The sequence below is a fragment of the Hippopotamus amphibius genome, chromosome 6, assembly GCF_030028045.1.
Source record: "Hippopotamus amphibius kiboko isolate mHipAmp2 chromosome 6, mHipAmp2.hap2, whole genome shotgun sequence".
Lineage (NCBI taxonomy): Eukaryota > Metazoa > Chordata > Mammalia > Artiodactyla > Hippopotamidae > Hippopotamus > Hippopotamus amphibius.
Genome location: NC_080191.1, coordinates 33,774,764 through 33,789,867, shown reverse-complemented (window position 1 = coordinate 33,789,867; position 15,104 = coordinate 33,774,764). Strand labels below are relative to the sequence as shown.

The 15,104-nt window shown below is 36.3% G+C and overlaps 1 protein-coding gene across 2 annotated transcripts; it reads right to left on the bottom strand.

Annotated features, from left to right (window-relative positions):
• Positions 1-6,835: 6,835 nt before the first annotated feature.
• Positions 6,836-14,670, bottom strand: CENPW (centromere protein W). 2 transcript variants are annotated; one of them, XM_057739351.1, is made up of 3 exons: positions 14,385-14,670; positions 9,275-9,388; positions 6,836-7,414 (listed from the first exon to the last, which is right to left on the bottom strand). In XM_057739351.1, exons 1-3 carry the CDS (start codon positions 14,508-14,510, stop codon positions 7,388-7,390), a joined length of 267 nt encoding a protein of 88 aa, XP_057595334.1. In that variant the 5' UTR covers positions 14,511-14,670; the 3' UTR covers positions 6,836-7,387. The 2 variants fall into 2 exon arrangements, with proteins under 2 accessions (XP_057595334.1, XP_057595335.1); XM_057739352.1 differs by lacking the exon at positions 6,836-7,414 and having other exon boundaries at positions 9,271-9,348.
• Between the last annotated feature and the right edge of the window lie 434 nt (positions 14,671-15,104).

Below are 15,104 nucleotides of genomic sequence, written 5' to 3'. Positions count from 1 at the left end.
CCCATACCTACCCTTCATGTTCAGCAACCATGGTCTAAAAGCAGTTTAGGAATAGAGTGGTACAAACTACTATGTATAAACTACAGGGATATATTACACAGCACAAGGAATATAGCCATTATTTTATAATGTTATATATAATGGAGCATAATATATAAAAATAGAGTAATCTATAAAAATGTTGAATTACTATGTTATACACCTGAAACTAATATATTGTTAATCAGCTATACTTCAATCAGAACAATAATAAAATAAGAAAGATACTAAGTCTGAATATATTAGTTCTAACTGTCCTAGAAACAAAATTCCCTAGTTCAGCTATTATTTTAAAATAAAGTCAAATGAAAAATAAGATTAACACTACATACATTTACAGAACTCTTGAGCATTAGATTCTAGTTGCATGTTTTTTTCACATTTACACTTGAGAAATCCTAATATTTATCTGTAATTTATCTTTTTTTTAATCTTTATTGGAGTATAATTGCTTGACAGTATTGTGTCAGTTTCTCCTGTACAACAAAGTGAATCACCACATGTATACATATATCCCCACATCCCCTCCCTCTTGAGCCTGCCTCCCACCCTCCCTCTCCCACCCCTTTAAGTCTTCACAAAGCATCAAGCTGGTCTCCCTGTGCTCTGTAGTAGCTCCCCACTAGCCATCTATTTTACATTTGGTAGTGTGTATATGTCAATGCTACTCTCTCACTGCGTCCCAGCTTCCCCTCCCCGCAGTGCTCTCCAGTCCGTTCTCTACGTCTGCATCTCTATTCCTACCCTGCCACTAGGTTCATCAGTACCATTTTTCTAGATTCCATATATACGTGTTAGCATACGGTATTTGTTTTTCTCTTTCTGGCTTACTTCACTCTGTATATTAAACAATTTCATATCAAAAATGTGAATTTATATTTCAAGTAAGACATTGAAATCTTGGCACAAAGCTTTAAAAGAATTAACTTCTGTGTTAAACTAAGAATCCATGAGGTTTTCTGTCCAAGATGTACCACACACACATTCTTTCCCTTCTAGACTGCAATAGATAATAAAATATAAAAAGGTATAAACCTAAATTGAAGAGATAAGATGTAGACTTTAAAGAGTTCAAGAAACTTCTGGATACAAAGAGGACATAATCAGTGCTGAGGCAGAGTCAAAAAAGAAGCTACAGGCAACAACAGGAGTAGAAGACACTGCAGCAGAGGCTGCTGACCTGCCCAGGCAGAACACTGGGGCCTCTCCTGAGTCCAGACTGACATACACAAAGAGGATGAGAGTGAGATGGGGCAATAACAAAATAATTAATTGAAGATCTAAATGTGGGACAGTCTATTCTCAGAAAATTTATCCCAGGGCAAGGGGAGGGAGGGATTCTTCTCTAATGAAATTACATAAATTACACAGAGGTAGGCCACTAGGATGGGTGTGGATAGTTAGTGATAAAGTTCTCCATGTTCTAAATTTTTGGAGTTCTCTGGCATAATACCTGGCTCTCTGCTTATTAACCCACTCACCTCCAAAGAAAGCTTGACAGAAAAAAATCCCTGCCTATGTACACATATCTCTAAGTCTGTACCAGATCACAAATAATGGTATATATCAGACTCAGAAGTTTCATTTTAACCTAAGATCATAAATCACTGAAAGATTTTCAATAGAAACATGACATGATTGGGTTTACATTTTATTCAAAGACAATTCCAATACTGTGGAGATGGACTAGAGGCTGGATGAAGGTAGGGTAGGAGACTAGAGTCAAGAATACCACAGAGCATGCTGTAATAATTCAGGTGTCAGGTACCTATTTCCTGTATTAGCAAGATATCTAAAGGACAGTCTGAAATGAAGCGGTGGGGATGGAAAGAGGTGGGGACAGACTTAAGATTCAAAGTCAGATCTTGGTGACCTATTTCATTGAATAAGGGAAGGAGACAGATGGGTTTGAAGGAGGAGGAGTCAAGGGTAAATCTCAGGTGTTTAGTTTAGATAACTGCAAGAATGGCAATGTCATGCAGTGCAATGGGAAATAAAGGGTCTGAGGGAGAGGTTGAGTTCAGATTCACACACATTAATAAAATAACTGGAGCTAAGGTTCACCTTATCTTGCCTACAACTTTGTTTCTATATGTCCTGTGTACACTAGTTTACTAGTACAACAAAAATGATGCACCCCTTAAATAAAGGAGTGCTATAGGAATTCAGTGGATAGATTTGAGAAGGCTTACTAAAGAAGTGGTAAGCTGGGTTTTAAGGAATTTAAACATGTGAAGTGGAAGGCATTCAAAGAATTATAATTGTACCTGAAAGGGACATGTTCTCCCCAAAATGGATAGGAGGACAAATACAATTTCCCACTAATTTAATAAAATGTAATACATTCATTCAAAGAACTTATGTGTTCCAAGCCATGTGCTGGACACTAGAGGAAGAGAAATGCCAGTCAACTATGTACTGGATGCTAGACAAATTAAAAAAAAATATATGTTTAAGATAAATAAATTCCTACTTCAAGCTGGTGGTAGGTTTCCACATCTGCCAATGCATACCAGACAGTACAATAGAGGAAAGTAAATAGTGCTGAAAAGGGCTGAGGCATTTTCCAACATAAAGAATATCAAAAGGAGCAAGCCAAAGCTGCTTAACAGTTGGAGGACCCAATCCTCAAAAAAGTTTCAGTTAATCTCACAGGGAAATTATTTTATAGGTGCATTTCAAGAATATCAATTTCCTTTTAATAGGATATCCTAGAACTCTCATTTTATATTTCCAAATTGTGCTAAACAATTATAATTACATATTTCTCACCCCCCAAAATTTGATTTTATTCAACATACCATCATCAAATAAAATCAAGAGCCAACTCTACGTTGGGCACTTTTCAGAATACTTGAAAACTCTGAGGAAACCAGAACACAAATTACAAGTTAAGCAGGACAAAATTCTGATTTACCTAGCAAGCAATGATTTAAATATTAATGATGTTAAGAATTATCTATTCTAATATTAAAATTCTAGGTGGGATTATACCCCATATAACTCTAAATGGATTTGTGAATCACTAATTAGCATTCTCAAATCTGTCCACCAATCACAAAAGCAGTACTTTTGCGTATTCTGGCATTCATCAGGGCCAGGGTATACTATAAAACTCTGACAAATTCCGAACTGGCACTGTGGTTAATGAGATCATTTTATGTCACAATTTTCAAGCAGATGAATTTTTTCACTTCATAATATTAAGAAAAAAATACTTTACTTGCCTATTGGTAACTTCATTGAAGTCCTTCCTTAAATAACTATTAGGACTCTTGTTTACAAGAAGATGGAATAAACGTATTTTACATATATATATGAAATATAAGTCAAGACAGAGGACTAGGTACGAACTTAGGACCAAAGGAAAAATACAGCACTGAGTTTGCTGGGTTTTCTTTTTTCTTTTTTTCCTTGCTATATCAGACTGGATATTAGAAAAGCTGGCAACTTAGAAACACCAATGGGCAAAGACAAGAGGAGGAAAACAAAAGCCCCCCCCCCCCAACTCTAACCAAAGGACGAGAAAAGGGCCATCCTAACAAGACAAAAAAATTTTACACAAACCACTCTATTCCAGCCAAACACCAGATTACAAACTGCAGCCCTTACTCCCCACCCCACTGACAATGGTTAATCAGACAGCTTAGAATTCTGCTCGTGCCAAGCCATAATAATGCACTGTAAACCCCCCTACCAGGGTGGTGTCAAAGCAGGCCAAATGGGAAGCTAGGAATTTTATCCTGAGCCCAGAATTTCATCCACACCCAGCAGTAACAAGGCACCCCATCCTCTCCTTGTTGGGGAAGTGTCAGAGACCTACCAGAGAGGCAGCACTTTCACCACTCTGCAGTAATAAGCACATACCCTCACAGTTTCAGTGAAGACCACGTAAAGTCTGGTATCCTGCCCTCATGATGTGGTAAAACAAGGAGCTCCTTCTCCTCCCCATTGGGTAATATCAGAACTAGTGGAGTGGAGACTTTTCACCATTGCTCAGGGGTAACATAGCCACCCTCCCACAACATCAGTGAAATATAGCTACGCAGCAGTAACAAAGTGGCCCAACCAGGATGGTCTCAGCAAAGGCCTGGTGGAGAGCCTGAACTCCCACCTCTGCCCAGCAGTAACAAGGAGAGAGAGTCCCCTCCATCCTCACTGCTGGTTGTCGGAGGCTCAATGGAGAACCCTGACTTCTACTCCCAACAGCAGTAACAAGGCAGTGCCTTGTTTCATCCACCAGAATGGTGTAAGAAAACCTGTGATAGCACAGCAAAGATATAAAAAGATATAAACAAATGGAACTTTGAGAACTAAAAATTACAGTAACTGGAAAAAAAAAATACCTCAAAGAATCAACGCCATAATATGGAAGACAGAGGAAATAATCAGTGAATGAAATAATCAGTGAACTAGAAAATAGAGCATACAAATTATCCAATCAGAACAACAGAAAATAGACCAAAACAAAAAACCCAGGCTCCAGGAATCTGTGTATTAAAAAACAAATCTTACATTTGTGTCATCAGAGACCCAGAAGGAGAGGAGAAAGATGATGGGCAAAAAGGTACTGAAAAAAAGCAATGGCTGAAAATTCCCCAAATTTGGCAAAAAAACAAACAAAGATTCGCAGAGTGACCTCCAAATAGGATATACCCAAAGAAATCCATGCCAAAACACATCATCATCAAACTTCTAAATACTGAAGACAGGAAAAAAAGAGAAGTCTTGAAAGTAGCTAGAGAAACAATGCATTACCTACACAAGAAAAACATTTTAAATTACAACAGATTTTTCAACAAAAAGCATGAAAGCCAGAAGGAAGTGATACAATATTTTTCAAGTGCTAAAAGAAGTTATAACCCAGAATTCTTTATCCAGGAAAATATGCTTCAAAATGAAGGGAAATCAAGACATTCTCAGAGGAAGGAAACAAAAGTCTGTCACCAGCAGACCTACCCTAAAGTAATGACATAGTGAACTTCCTTTTTCATGATTTCATTATTTTATTCATGGATTGAAAGACTCAACATAGTATAAAGATGCCAATTCTCCCCAAATTGATATACAGGTTTAATGCAACTCCTATCAAAATTCCAGCAAGGTGCTTTGGTAGATACAAACAAGATTATTCTAAAATGTATACAAAAAGCAAAGGAACTAGAAGAGCCAAAACGATTCTGAAAAAGAATCAAGTGAGAGGAATCATTCTACTGAATTTCAAGACTAATTATATAGCCACAGTGATAAAGACTGTGTTATTGGTGGAGGGACTAAAACAAGTCAGTGGAATAGAGAACCTAGGAATAAGCCCACACAAGTATGACCAACAGATCTGTAACAAAAGTACAGAAGAAATTCAATGAAGGAAAGAGTCTTTTCAACGTCGTGCTGGAGCAACTGAATAATGAGGGATTTAAATGTAAAACAAACTATAAAACTTGGAAAAAATAATACAAGAGAATATCTTCAAAATGTAGGTGAAGAGTTCTTTAACATGACACCAATAGCATGAAAAATAAATAAATAAAAAATAAATTGGACCTCATCAAATTTGAAAATCATCGATCTTCGAAAGATCCTGTTAAAGGACAAAAGGTAAGCTACAGAAGAGAAGAAAATATTTGCAAACCACATATCTGACCAAACACCTATAGCTGAAGAATTCTCAAAACTCAACATTAGAAAAACATACAAACAGAAAATGGTCAAAAGAAATGAAGAAACATTTTACCAAAGAGAAAAAATGGATGACAAACATATGAAAATATGTGCAACATCATTAGCCATTAGGGAAATGTAAATTAAAAACTACGATGAGACATTCCCATCAGAACAGCAAAAATAAATAATACCAAATGTTCACGTGAATGAGGAAAAAATGACTCTCTCATAAACTGCTAATGGGTATACCAAAATGGTACAGCCACTCTGGAGAATACTTTTGCCATTTCTTTTTAAAAAACTAAACATATACTTACAATTCAACCCAGCAATCACATTCTAGGGCATTTATCCCAGAGAAATGAAAACTGTATAAAAACTGGTACACAATTGTTCATAACAGCTTTATTTGTGATAGCCAAAAACTAGAAATAATCAAAATATCCCTCAGTGAGTAAAGAGCTGTACAAACTGTGGTACATAAACACCTGGAACACAATGACTCAGTAATAAAAAGGAACAAATTGCTACACACAACAACTTGGAGGCTCAAGAGAGTTATGCTGAGTGAAAAAAGCAAATTCCCGAAAGTCATAACCTGTATGATTCCATCACAATGGCAAAATTACAGACATGGAGAACAGCTTAGTGGTTGCCAGGGCTTAGGGATTGGGGGCGTAGGAGGGGGAGGGTTGTGTGTGCAGTGGTGGGGGGGAGCTGGGTGTAATTTATAAAAGAACAACATGATTGAGATCTTTGTGGTGATGAAATAATTCTATATCTTGATTGTAGCAGTTGTTACACAAATCTACAAATGTGCTAAAATGGTACAGAATTATACACACATTGTACCAAGTCAAATTCCTGGTTTTGATATTGTATTGTAATTATTTAAGATGTAGCCATTGGGAGAAAACTGGATATAGAGTACATGGGGACCTCTCTGTACTATTTTTGCAACTTCAAGTTGCAATCTATAATTATTTCAAAATAAAAAATTAAAAAATACAACTATTCGATGATATGCAATAAACTTCTAAAAAATTTCGTGGGGGGGAACAAACACCCATCTATTAAAGCTGTGTGACTTGAAGAAGAAAATAAGTCAGTTTGCTCTGTAATTTTTTTTGGTTTTTCAAGGGAAACAGGTTTTGAAAACACCTTACTAGTGTTTACAGTTGAGAAATTATATCATTACACTATTGGCCTACATGAAATTAAACTGCATTGCTAATGCAAAGGCATTAAAGAGTTAAAATATTTAAAATGTACCTAGATTTGACCACACACTGTCTTCCTTCAGAGATTAAATTGATTCCACAGTTAACTGTGGCTAAATCTAAATACTTATAAACTTAATTCTAAAAATACATGTCTTCAAGCTACTTCATACACTAAGATTTCATTTTTGATATGTAAAACATTTGCAATACCAACAAAAGGGAAGTAGAATGAACTAAAGCCCACTTAAAATGAAACAATTCCTCAAAAACAAAGCTTATATAAGTTCTATGTGTTTACTTGAGATATTTCAATACTAGTAAAAAGCATACAAATACACACATCCCTCAACTAGCCAATATTTTAATACACAATATTAACTGCTATATAAAAAGTGCTTTCATGATCTGTTACCACCTAAAATAATACATCATATAATTTTCAAAAATGTGTTCTTTGACTTCTAACCTCTGCTCTTCTTTAGAATTACCTGTGAGGGGGAGAAAATGAAGATTCATATTATACCTATGCCAAACAAAACACAATTCCTCAACAAAAAGTTTAAAAGTCCTATGTGTATAATGTGCAAGTCTCTGAATCTACAAAACTCAATTTGGAATGTGATTAGGGAATCTTTTGCCTTATAAATGGTCTTAGACTTCTCTAAAATAGCACAGTCCTCTCAAAGAATATGAAACATGCCTAGATTCTTAAAATCTGGTTTTATAAGAGTCACTTCTAAATGTTAATTCCTTCAATTATGCCAAAAGTATCCAGATTAACGGCTCCCAACTTGAGGTTTATAGACAATTTAGTAATTCAGCAAGTTAAGGAATGTTCCAAAACTTGAAAATCCTTTTATCAATCAGGCATTTAACAACCATAAAGCGATACAAATCCATTGCAACACCAAATTTCTTATATTCAGGCTGGAATTATACCAGAGACTAAGACTAGTCATCTCAAACTGAAAAGTTTGTTAGGTAGATGATTTTCAAGACACGAAGCCCATAAGAGAAATTAAACAAAACAAGATCTTAAGTTGTAAAAGACAAGGAATATTAGAGACCAGAATATATCCAAATTTTTTTAAAGAACTTACCTACTTTTAAGTAAGTACACTTATAATTCATTAATAAAAACAAACCAATCCTAAATTTAAGATATACACATACATTCTTCAAGTTCTTAAGCCTTGCTTTTTACCTGCAGAAAGCACTTATATTGACTTTAATAGTCTAGAAAGTTGCTGAAATGTTTATAATTGTAAAGAATTTAAAGCCCTTTAAAAAATGCCAGGGCGTGCCCATTTCTAGGATTCCACAGAGGTCACCAAATACGTTTATACCCTAGGCCAGTACTTTTCTGTTCTACAAGATGTTAGTATGGGGACTGCAAAAGAAAATACTATGTACTCAAATGAATTTACAAAATTCTAAGTATATTATACACCCAAATTTACAAAATGCTAAGTTAAACAGAGTTCAACAAATTACTGGTACATTTTTCATAATCCTTCATGACTTTACATAACTATGGTTACATAAAGATGTTAGCATTGTGGGAAGCTGGATAAAAGATACAGTGGAACTCTATAATTTTTGCACCTTCTGTGAGTCTATAATTACTTCAAAATTTTTGAATGTTAAACGAAAAAGTCTACAAAGAGGTAAACCGTCAAAAATAAGTCTCTCTCACATCATCCCCCAGTCAACCATGTGCCAATTTCTTGCACATTCTTACAGAAACAAATTCTCTATACGTAACACTGTGACTATTCAAGGAAGTATAGTATGTTAGGTTATATAAACTTATCTGACCTCAGAAGCCTTTCACGTTGGGGCATCTATTATCATCAAGTGAAAATAATCTTGGGAACATATATGGAAAAAACTCTGCCCTAGGCATCATACTCTTACATTACATAGAAATATCAGTAAGAAGCAATCTTCTCTGCTTATATAAGCAATATGATTCAGAAGTCACTCAAATCTCAAAACAAATTTATAAAAATAATTAGGTTATTAAAACTTAAAATGATTAAGAAAGTTTTGATAAATTTCAAGGTAATAAACCTTCTCAGCTATACATAGGCTATTACAAACCATACAGATTAGCAGTCAAACATTCATTTTCCCCTAAATGGCAATAAAGCAATGGTCATGAATCTTTCCATCAGAAATCCATAACATACACAACAAAGAAAATCTAACTCTGTAATTAAAACCTGTGAAAAGCCAAGCATCAACTCAGTCAACAAAAGTGAATAAGGAATCTAAATTAGGCAGAGGTGACAAACTAGGTGGTGTTTTAAGGTAACTGTATTCAAGAAAAGAAATTCACATTTTACCTTTGCTGCAGCAAGCACATGATCCTTGTTAATGACGCCGCACTTATTCTCACAAGCATTTGTCCGAGACTCTTCTGCTAATCGATGAACAAAGAGTAAACAATTCAGATGCACCTTTAAAAGAGAAAATTCAAAAGGATTTTTAAATTTAAACACTGTATTTTGAAATAATGACTTTTAAAAAGAAGATCCCAAATTTTAATTCAGTACTATTTACTACTGTGATTATATCAATTAACTTTTATTTAAAGTAACACAGAATTCAGTTTAATATCGGTCCATCTTAAAATTCCATAAAAAACAGACTCAGTTATTACAATACATGAAACAAGGCTATGTAAAGCTGACCAAAGGACACAGACAATAACATTAAAGGTTCACTATACCAAAACTTAGGTAGGATTCTATCAAGAATAAATATTCCTGTTTCCCATTCCAACTAAATTTAAGTTTCTAATGTAATTTAAAATTTCCCCCAAATTAAAACAACATAACTATTTTATTCAAGGCTAGTCATCTCTCATTCTACAATCCAAGATATAAAGATTTTTAATCAGATATTTAATTTGAAATATCTAATCAAAAACATGTTAATAATCAAAATTTTAAAAGTTTACTGAATTGAAGAGTGTATACAATGGTCAAGTTTTGTCATCCAACAACATCAAAATAATTGTATCTACTATTAATAATCTTGAAATTTCTTTAAAAGTAGCCTTAAACTAGATAAAATAAGCAGACAATATAAAATTCAAAAGCCCACAAAGAACTGTAGTTATACAAGACAGTAGCATTGTAGGAAGCTGTGTAAAAGGTAATGGGAATTCTCTACTATTTTTGCCACTTCTTGTGAACCTACAGTTATTTCAAAATTAACATACAAACCAAATAGTCTGCAAAAGGACAGACTGACAAAAGTAAGTCTCTCTTCCACATCATCCCCCAGTCAACTATGGTTGCCAGTTTCTTGCATATTCTTATGGTAACCACTTCTACATATAAGTAAAACATATATATATATGTATCATAATATATGTATGTGTATATGTATATCATTACTTAACCTCACTATCTGAATATGTACATTTTGCTAAATATTTTACTCAAAATTCACTATCCAAACCAAAAGTGCTACTCATTCTATATGCATATAGCTTGAAAACAGTTAAAGTAGAGCACAAAACCCAAGCAAGAGAGAATGTAAAGTGAGTTGCAGGCCTATCTCAATTCTCCCTCTACTATCACATCTAGCGCCCTTTTATTTAAATTATTGGTGACATCTCTGTCCTTTGCTTCTGCCAGGTGCCTGAAGGAACTCCCAGCTTAGCTCCAATTAGACAGTATCTTTAACATATAATTTCTTTGGTCATTTACATAATAGTACACACTTTTTGCAGTGAGAACAACTAATTAATACACAATACTTAACTCTCCCCCCCATTTCACTAAATGTTAAATAACTAGATAATGTGGCGCTTTAAATTATTATGCAGAAGTCTTTAGTGGATTGTTGTAGATGTTTAAGGTTTTAGTGATATTTGGGGAACGTAGCGGAGTTTGGGAATTTAAATTTTACATGATAAAGAACCTATGGGAGGAGATAATTCTTTTGGTACTTTTCTGATGCACTGTTTTCTTTAATTCTCACAAAAACTCTGCGGCAAATCACCCAATCCTGATTCTTTACATTATACCATGTCATTCAATATTTGTTTAAACTTCCAACGGTATACCACTTCCTTTTGCAACAAAAACATTCCATGATATGGCACAATTTCCTCCGTTAATCTACATTTTCTACTTCTAAAGTCAGATAGCTTCCAAATGCCCTCATGAAAAATTCCAAATTCCTTAATACTAACCCCCACTTCACTAGGCTTTTCCAATTTCATCTCTCACCTTTCCCAGCTTCCAGTGCTATACTAGGTCTTTTGAACTTCTTTCAGTATTCAAACACAGCTTTGCCTACAGCCATGCTACTGGTTTGTAGACTTCTCTAAAAAGCCCAACTCCTCCCAATATGTAAGGTTATATAGATCCATGGCACCCTAAACTTCCCATCACGGCACATGCTACATACATTAGGCAGCTCACCTGCCTTCTTCAATGTACTACAAGGGCAAAGCCACATCTACCTTCTCAGACATTGTATCCCCACTGACCTTTAGCCCATGGCCTAATATGTAGTAGGTAGTCAGTAATTACTATTGCATGAACAAAAGATCCATCCATATCTCCCCAAATTAGGGGGAAAAATTTTTTAGCCAATCCCGAATAAACCACACTGTTTGAAGCTTGAGTCCTTTATACTTTATAGGCATGAACCATAGATACTGAATTAATATTACTTTTTTTTTGTCAGAATTTTTTTAGACTATTTCTCTGTAATAAACAGTTGAGTGGTCACTCAAGTGCACTAAGGTTTAAATTAAAATGGTCAGAACAAAAGCAAATTTTAAGGTTTCAGCTAGACATTCAATCTTGAAAAAGATAAGCCACTCCATCAAAAACTCACTTTGGAAAAATAAAAAAATCAGCTTGCTTGAAAGGTAAACCAAAAGATAATTTACAAAGAAATACCCATTTGACAGTCTCAGCTGACCAAAAGACTGAGACAGCCTGATTTCCTTTCCCCTTCCTCATCGCACTTTTGAGTTTTACATAAACCATAAGCACCCAGATATTTGCACAGTATTCCTTAGTGATAAATCTAAAAACTAACTGAGCCACAAAAAAGCTGAACGATTTGAGGTTAACATATACTCACTAGTACTGGCCCTGGTGATATACAATCAAGTCATAAAATAAAACAATAAAAAGCCAGTGCAGAAGAATTATGAAATAACACAAGGAAGTTACGAGTAAAATGTTAGAAATATCAATATACATATAGTTACCATCACTTCCAACTTTTAATTGTACACTCAGAATGTTCAAGGTGGGAATACAGAAAGTTCCCAATTCAAAGTTTCCAGTCCGATGGGAGAACGAAACCCATAAAGAAAGTCAAATGTGTGACAGGAGATGATACTGGAAGTAAGGTTGATTCTTCCTAAGATGATGAAGGAAGGCTTCACTAAGTAAGAACCACTTGAATTTAATTTTGAGAGAACTGGAGCTTGGCATGCGGAGTGGAGTGAGGACATCTTCAGGCAGGAGAAATATGCAGAGACAGCATAAAAGTAGATTAGTTTTGTTAAAGATAATGGGAGACACAAAAGGAGTTATGTATGGTTCCTTCCCCTCAAGAAGCTGCATACCACAGTGGGAGACAACACTGACATATAAAATTCCTAGAGAACAGTGTCAGGGTCCCAATAGCTAAATTGTATGATGCACACTCTAACGGCTATCAAACTTCAGGAAAAAATACAAAGACTGCCTTAAATTGTAGAGAAGTTTATGAATGATGTGGGACACCTGCTGGGTAAGATTATTAAGTGCCAAAGGTAAGTAGTAAAGAAACCAGTGATGCATGGCATATACAAGACAATGAAGGAGAAATAAATGAAAGTCGAAGACAAGCATACGACCTAGTAATAGACAGTGGCCAAAAGAACGTCCTTTCCCCTACCACTGCAAATGCTTAGAATTTCACCTCCCCTTTTCTCCTGTATCACCTGGATCCCACTCCACAATAGAGCCCACCTGTCCATGGGCCACTCTGGGGCAGGCAGGTGTGGATGTGGGAGGAATCTGACTACTTGAGAAATTTCTACCCAACAATCTGCATCAGCTGGTAGTCTCCTAGATTCTAGGGAAGGTACATTTCCTTCCCCTCCATTTATTGATAGAACCCCAGCACCAGTGAAAACTTGAGAATAAGTTACCTAAAATTCTTTTGAAAATCAATTTCACTTCAATACAGCTCACTTGTGCCACCTTAATCACCAACTTGGGGGAAAGACGGTAATAAAACAGTATATATTGTCTTTTCTTACAGGGTCTAAGAAAGGAACAAAAAAGAAGGACAGGCAATGTTAGAAGGGCTACTTTTCCAAGGGGGAAAAAAGGAGTTGTTTTGGCTTCAGAGAAAGGAAAAGTGAAAACAATTCTACAGTAATTTAGCAAAACAGAAACCCTAAAATTAGGGGAGGCAGTAGAGAAAAGAGGTGGGGGAAAACAAACAATGTAGCTTAAGAACAGATGGAATGATGTATTCCGAAGACACTCTCCATGCCATACACCCTATTATCCACAATTCTTTATCTTTGATCTCCTGGAAATTAGGGGCCCACCTGTAGTGGCTCCTTTACTCAAAGAGCTCTTGAAACAAACCACAGGAGGTGTCTCCTATGGTTTAAACCTTGGGAAACAGTGTTCATTCTCCTAGAGGGATATATATTCCAGGCATTCAACATAACAACTCTCAATTTATTTCAAAACATAAACATTACACAGTGGTTTGCTTGTGGCTATTTATTAGGTGAGCATTATGCTTCAGTTACTATGAGTCAGATAAACTTCTAATGGTTGGGCTTGAAAACAACTAATAAGTGTTTCATTTAACTAGGAAAACGAATTCACAGTTGGGAGCATACTACTTACAAATAAACTTTTGGATCAGGGTTCTTTAGTAAATAAGCTAAAGTAGAGGAAATAGGGCAATATATTTGTTTAACAACATAAAATAGAAGGGGAAGGAAGAAAGGCAAGGAGAAAAGCGCTTTTGAAAGGCCTATTAGCGATACCTTTTACAATAGTAAAATGAAAATAACCCAGCCTGAATTCCAAAATTATTTTTTTTTAAACTGTATCTCTAGAACCTTCGCAAATTACACTAAGCACAGTACCAGACTATGCTCCTGAAGAGCGATATTTAAAAACCATAAACAGGAACTTAACGTGTTTTCTCCCTAAGCTGATGTGGCTAATAGCCTCCCTTAAAAAAGGTCAGGATATCTACATTTCAGAAAGCCCCAAAACAACTTAGCATCAGAAATACCAAATGATATGCCAGGCTGGGGCAAACCTGCCCAGATGTTGCTGCGAACACCTCAAACATAGGCCTGAAAGCTAGATTGGCTGGGGCCGGCGAAATAAAGGCTGGGGTTTACTTCCCCTAACTGTCCCCGCCCCGCTGCCAGTCCGAGAAGGAACAAAATCTCACCAGTAGGTCGCTATTTGTCTCCAGACGAAGGTGAGGCTTCTGTCGCTTTAAGACGCGCTTTAGAAAACCGCGGGGAGCCTTCCGCTTTATCAGCTTCCTCTGCGAGACTGTGGTCGAGAATGCCATCCTCTCCCTCCGGCTCGGGCACCAGCCGCCTGAGCTTCCTAGGTCCTCCCAGCGCCGCACGGAAGCTCACGCCCGCGGGGACACCGAGAGCCCCGATTCCGACGCTTCTACAGGTCCCGAGACCCGGGCTGGAACGTTTGAATCCGCCGCCAATGGAGCGCGCTCGCGCCCGGTAGTGACGTCAGGCCTGCGCAAGCCCCACCCCCCCAGGAGCCTGGCTGTTGGTGGAACAGTGGGCGCCCTGTGACGTCACAGACGGGCGAGGTTTGCCGGTTTATCCTTAAGCGGTAGCTCTTTGAAACTCTTTGTCCAGTGTTCGATAGAGACTTTGGGAAATTGGGGAAAATAGTAATATGCCAAAGCAGCCACAGTTACTGCCCCGGCTTTCACTCTCTACGGAGCCTAATAGCAACAGATGAAAAAGTAGATGAATAGAAAGAAGTTTACGATGTTCTACCAGGATTCTTAAAGAACCAGTGCCTTCCTAGCAAGGCATGATTTTCTGATACTAATAGCTAACATTTTTCACTTTTAGATAATTTTATATGCTCTTATCTGAGGTCTTTATATGATTCAAGCTTTTCTTTACAAATG

Coding starts and splice junctions, on each gene's coding strand:
- CENPW (XM_057739351.1), bottom strand. CDS start 14,510: ATGGCATTCTCGACCACAGTCTCGCAGAGGAAGCTGATAAAGCGGAAG. Junction 9,389..14,384: donor AGACAAATAGCGACCTACTG/GTGAGATTTTGT, acceptor TCTCTTTTAAAG/GTGCATCTGAATTGTTTACT. Junction 7,415..9,274: donor ATGTGCTTGCTGCAGCAAAG/GTAAAATGTGAA, acceptor TCCCCCTCACAG/GTAATTCTAAAGAAGAGCAG.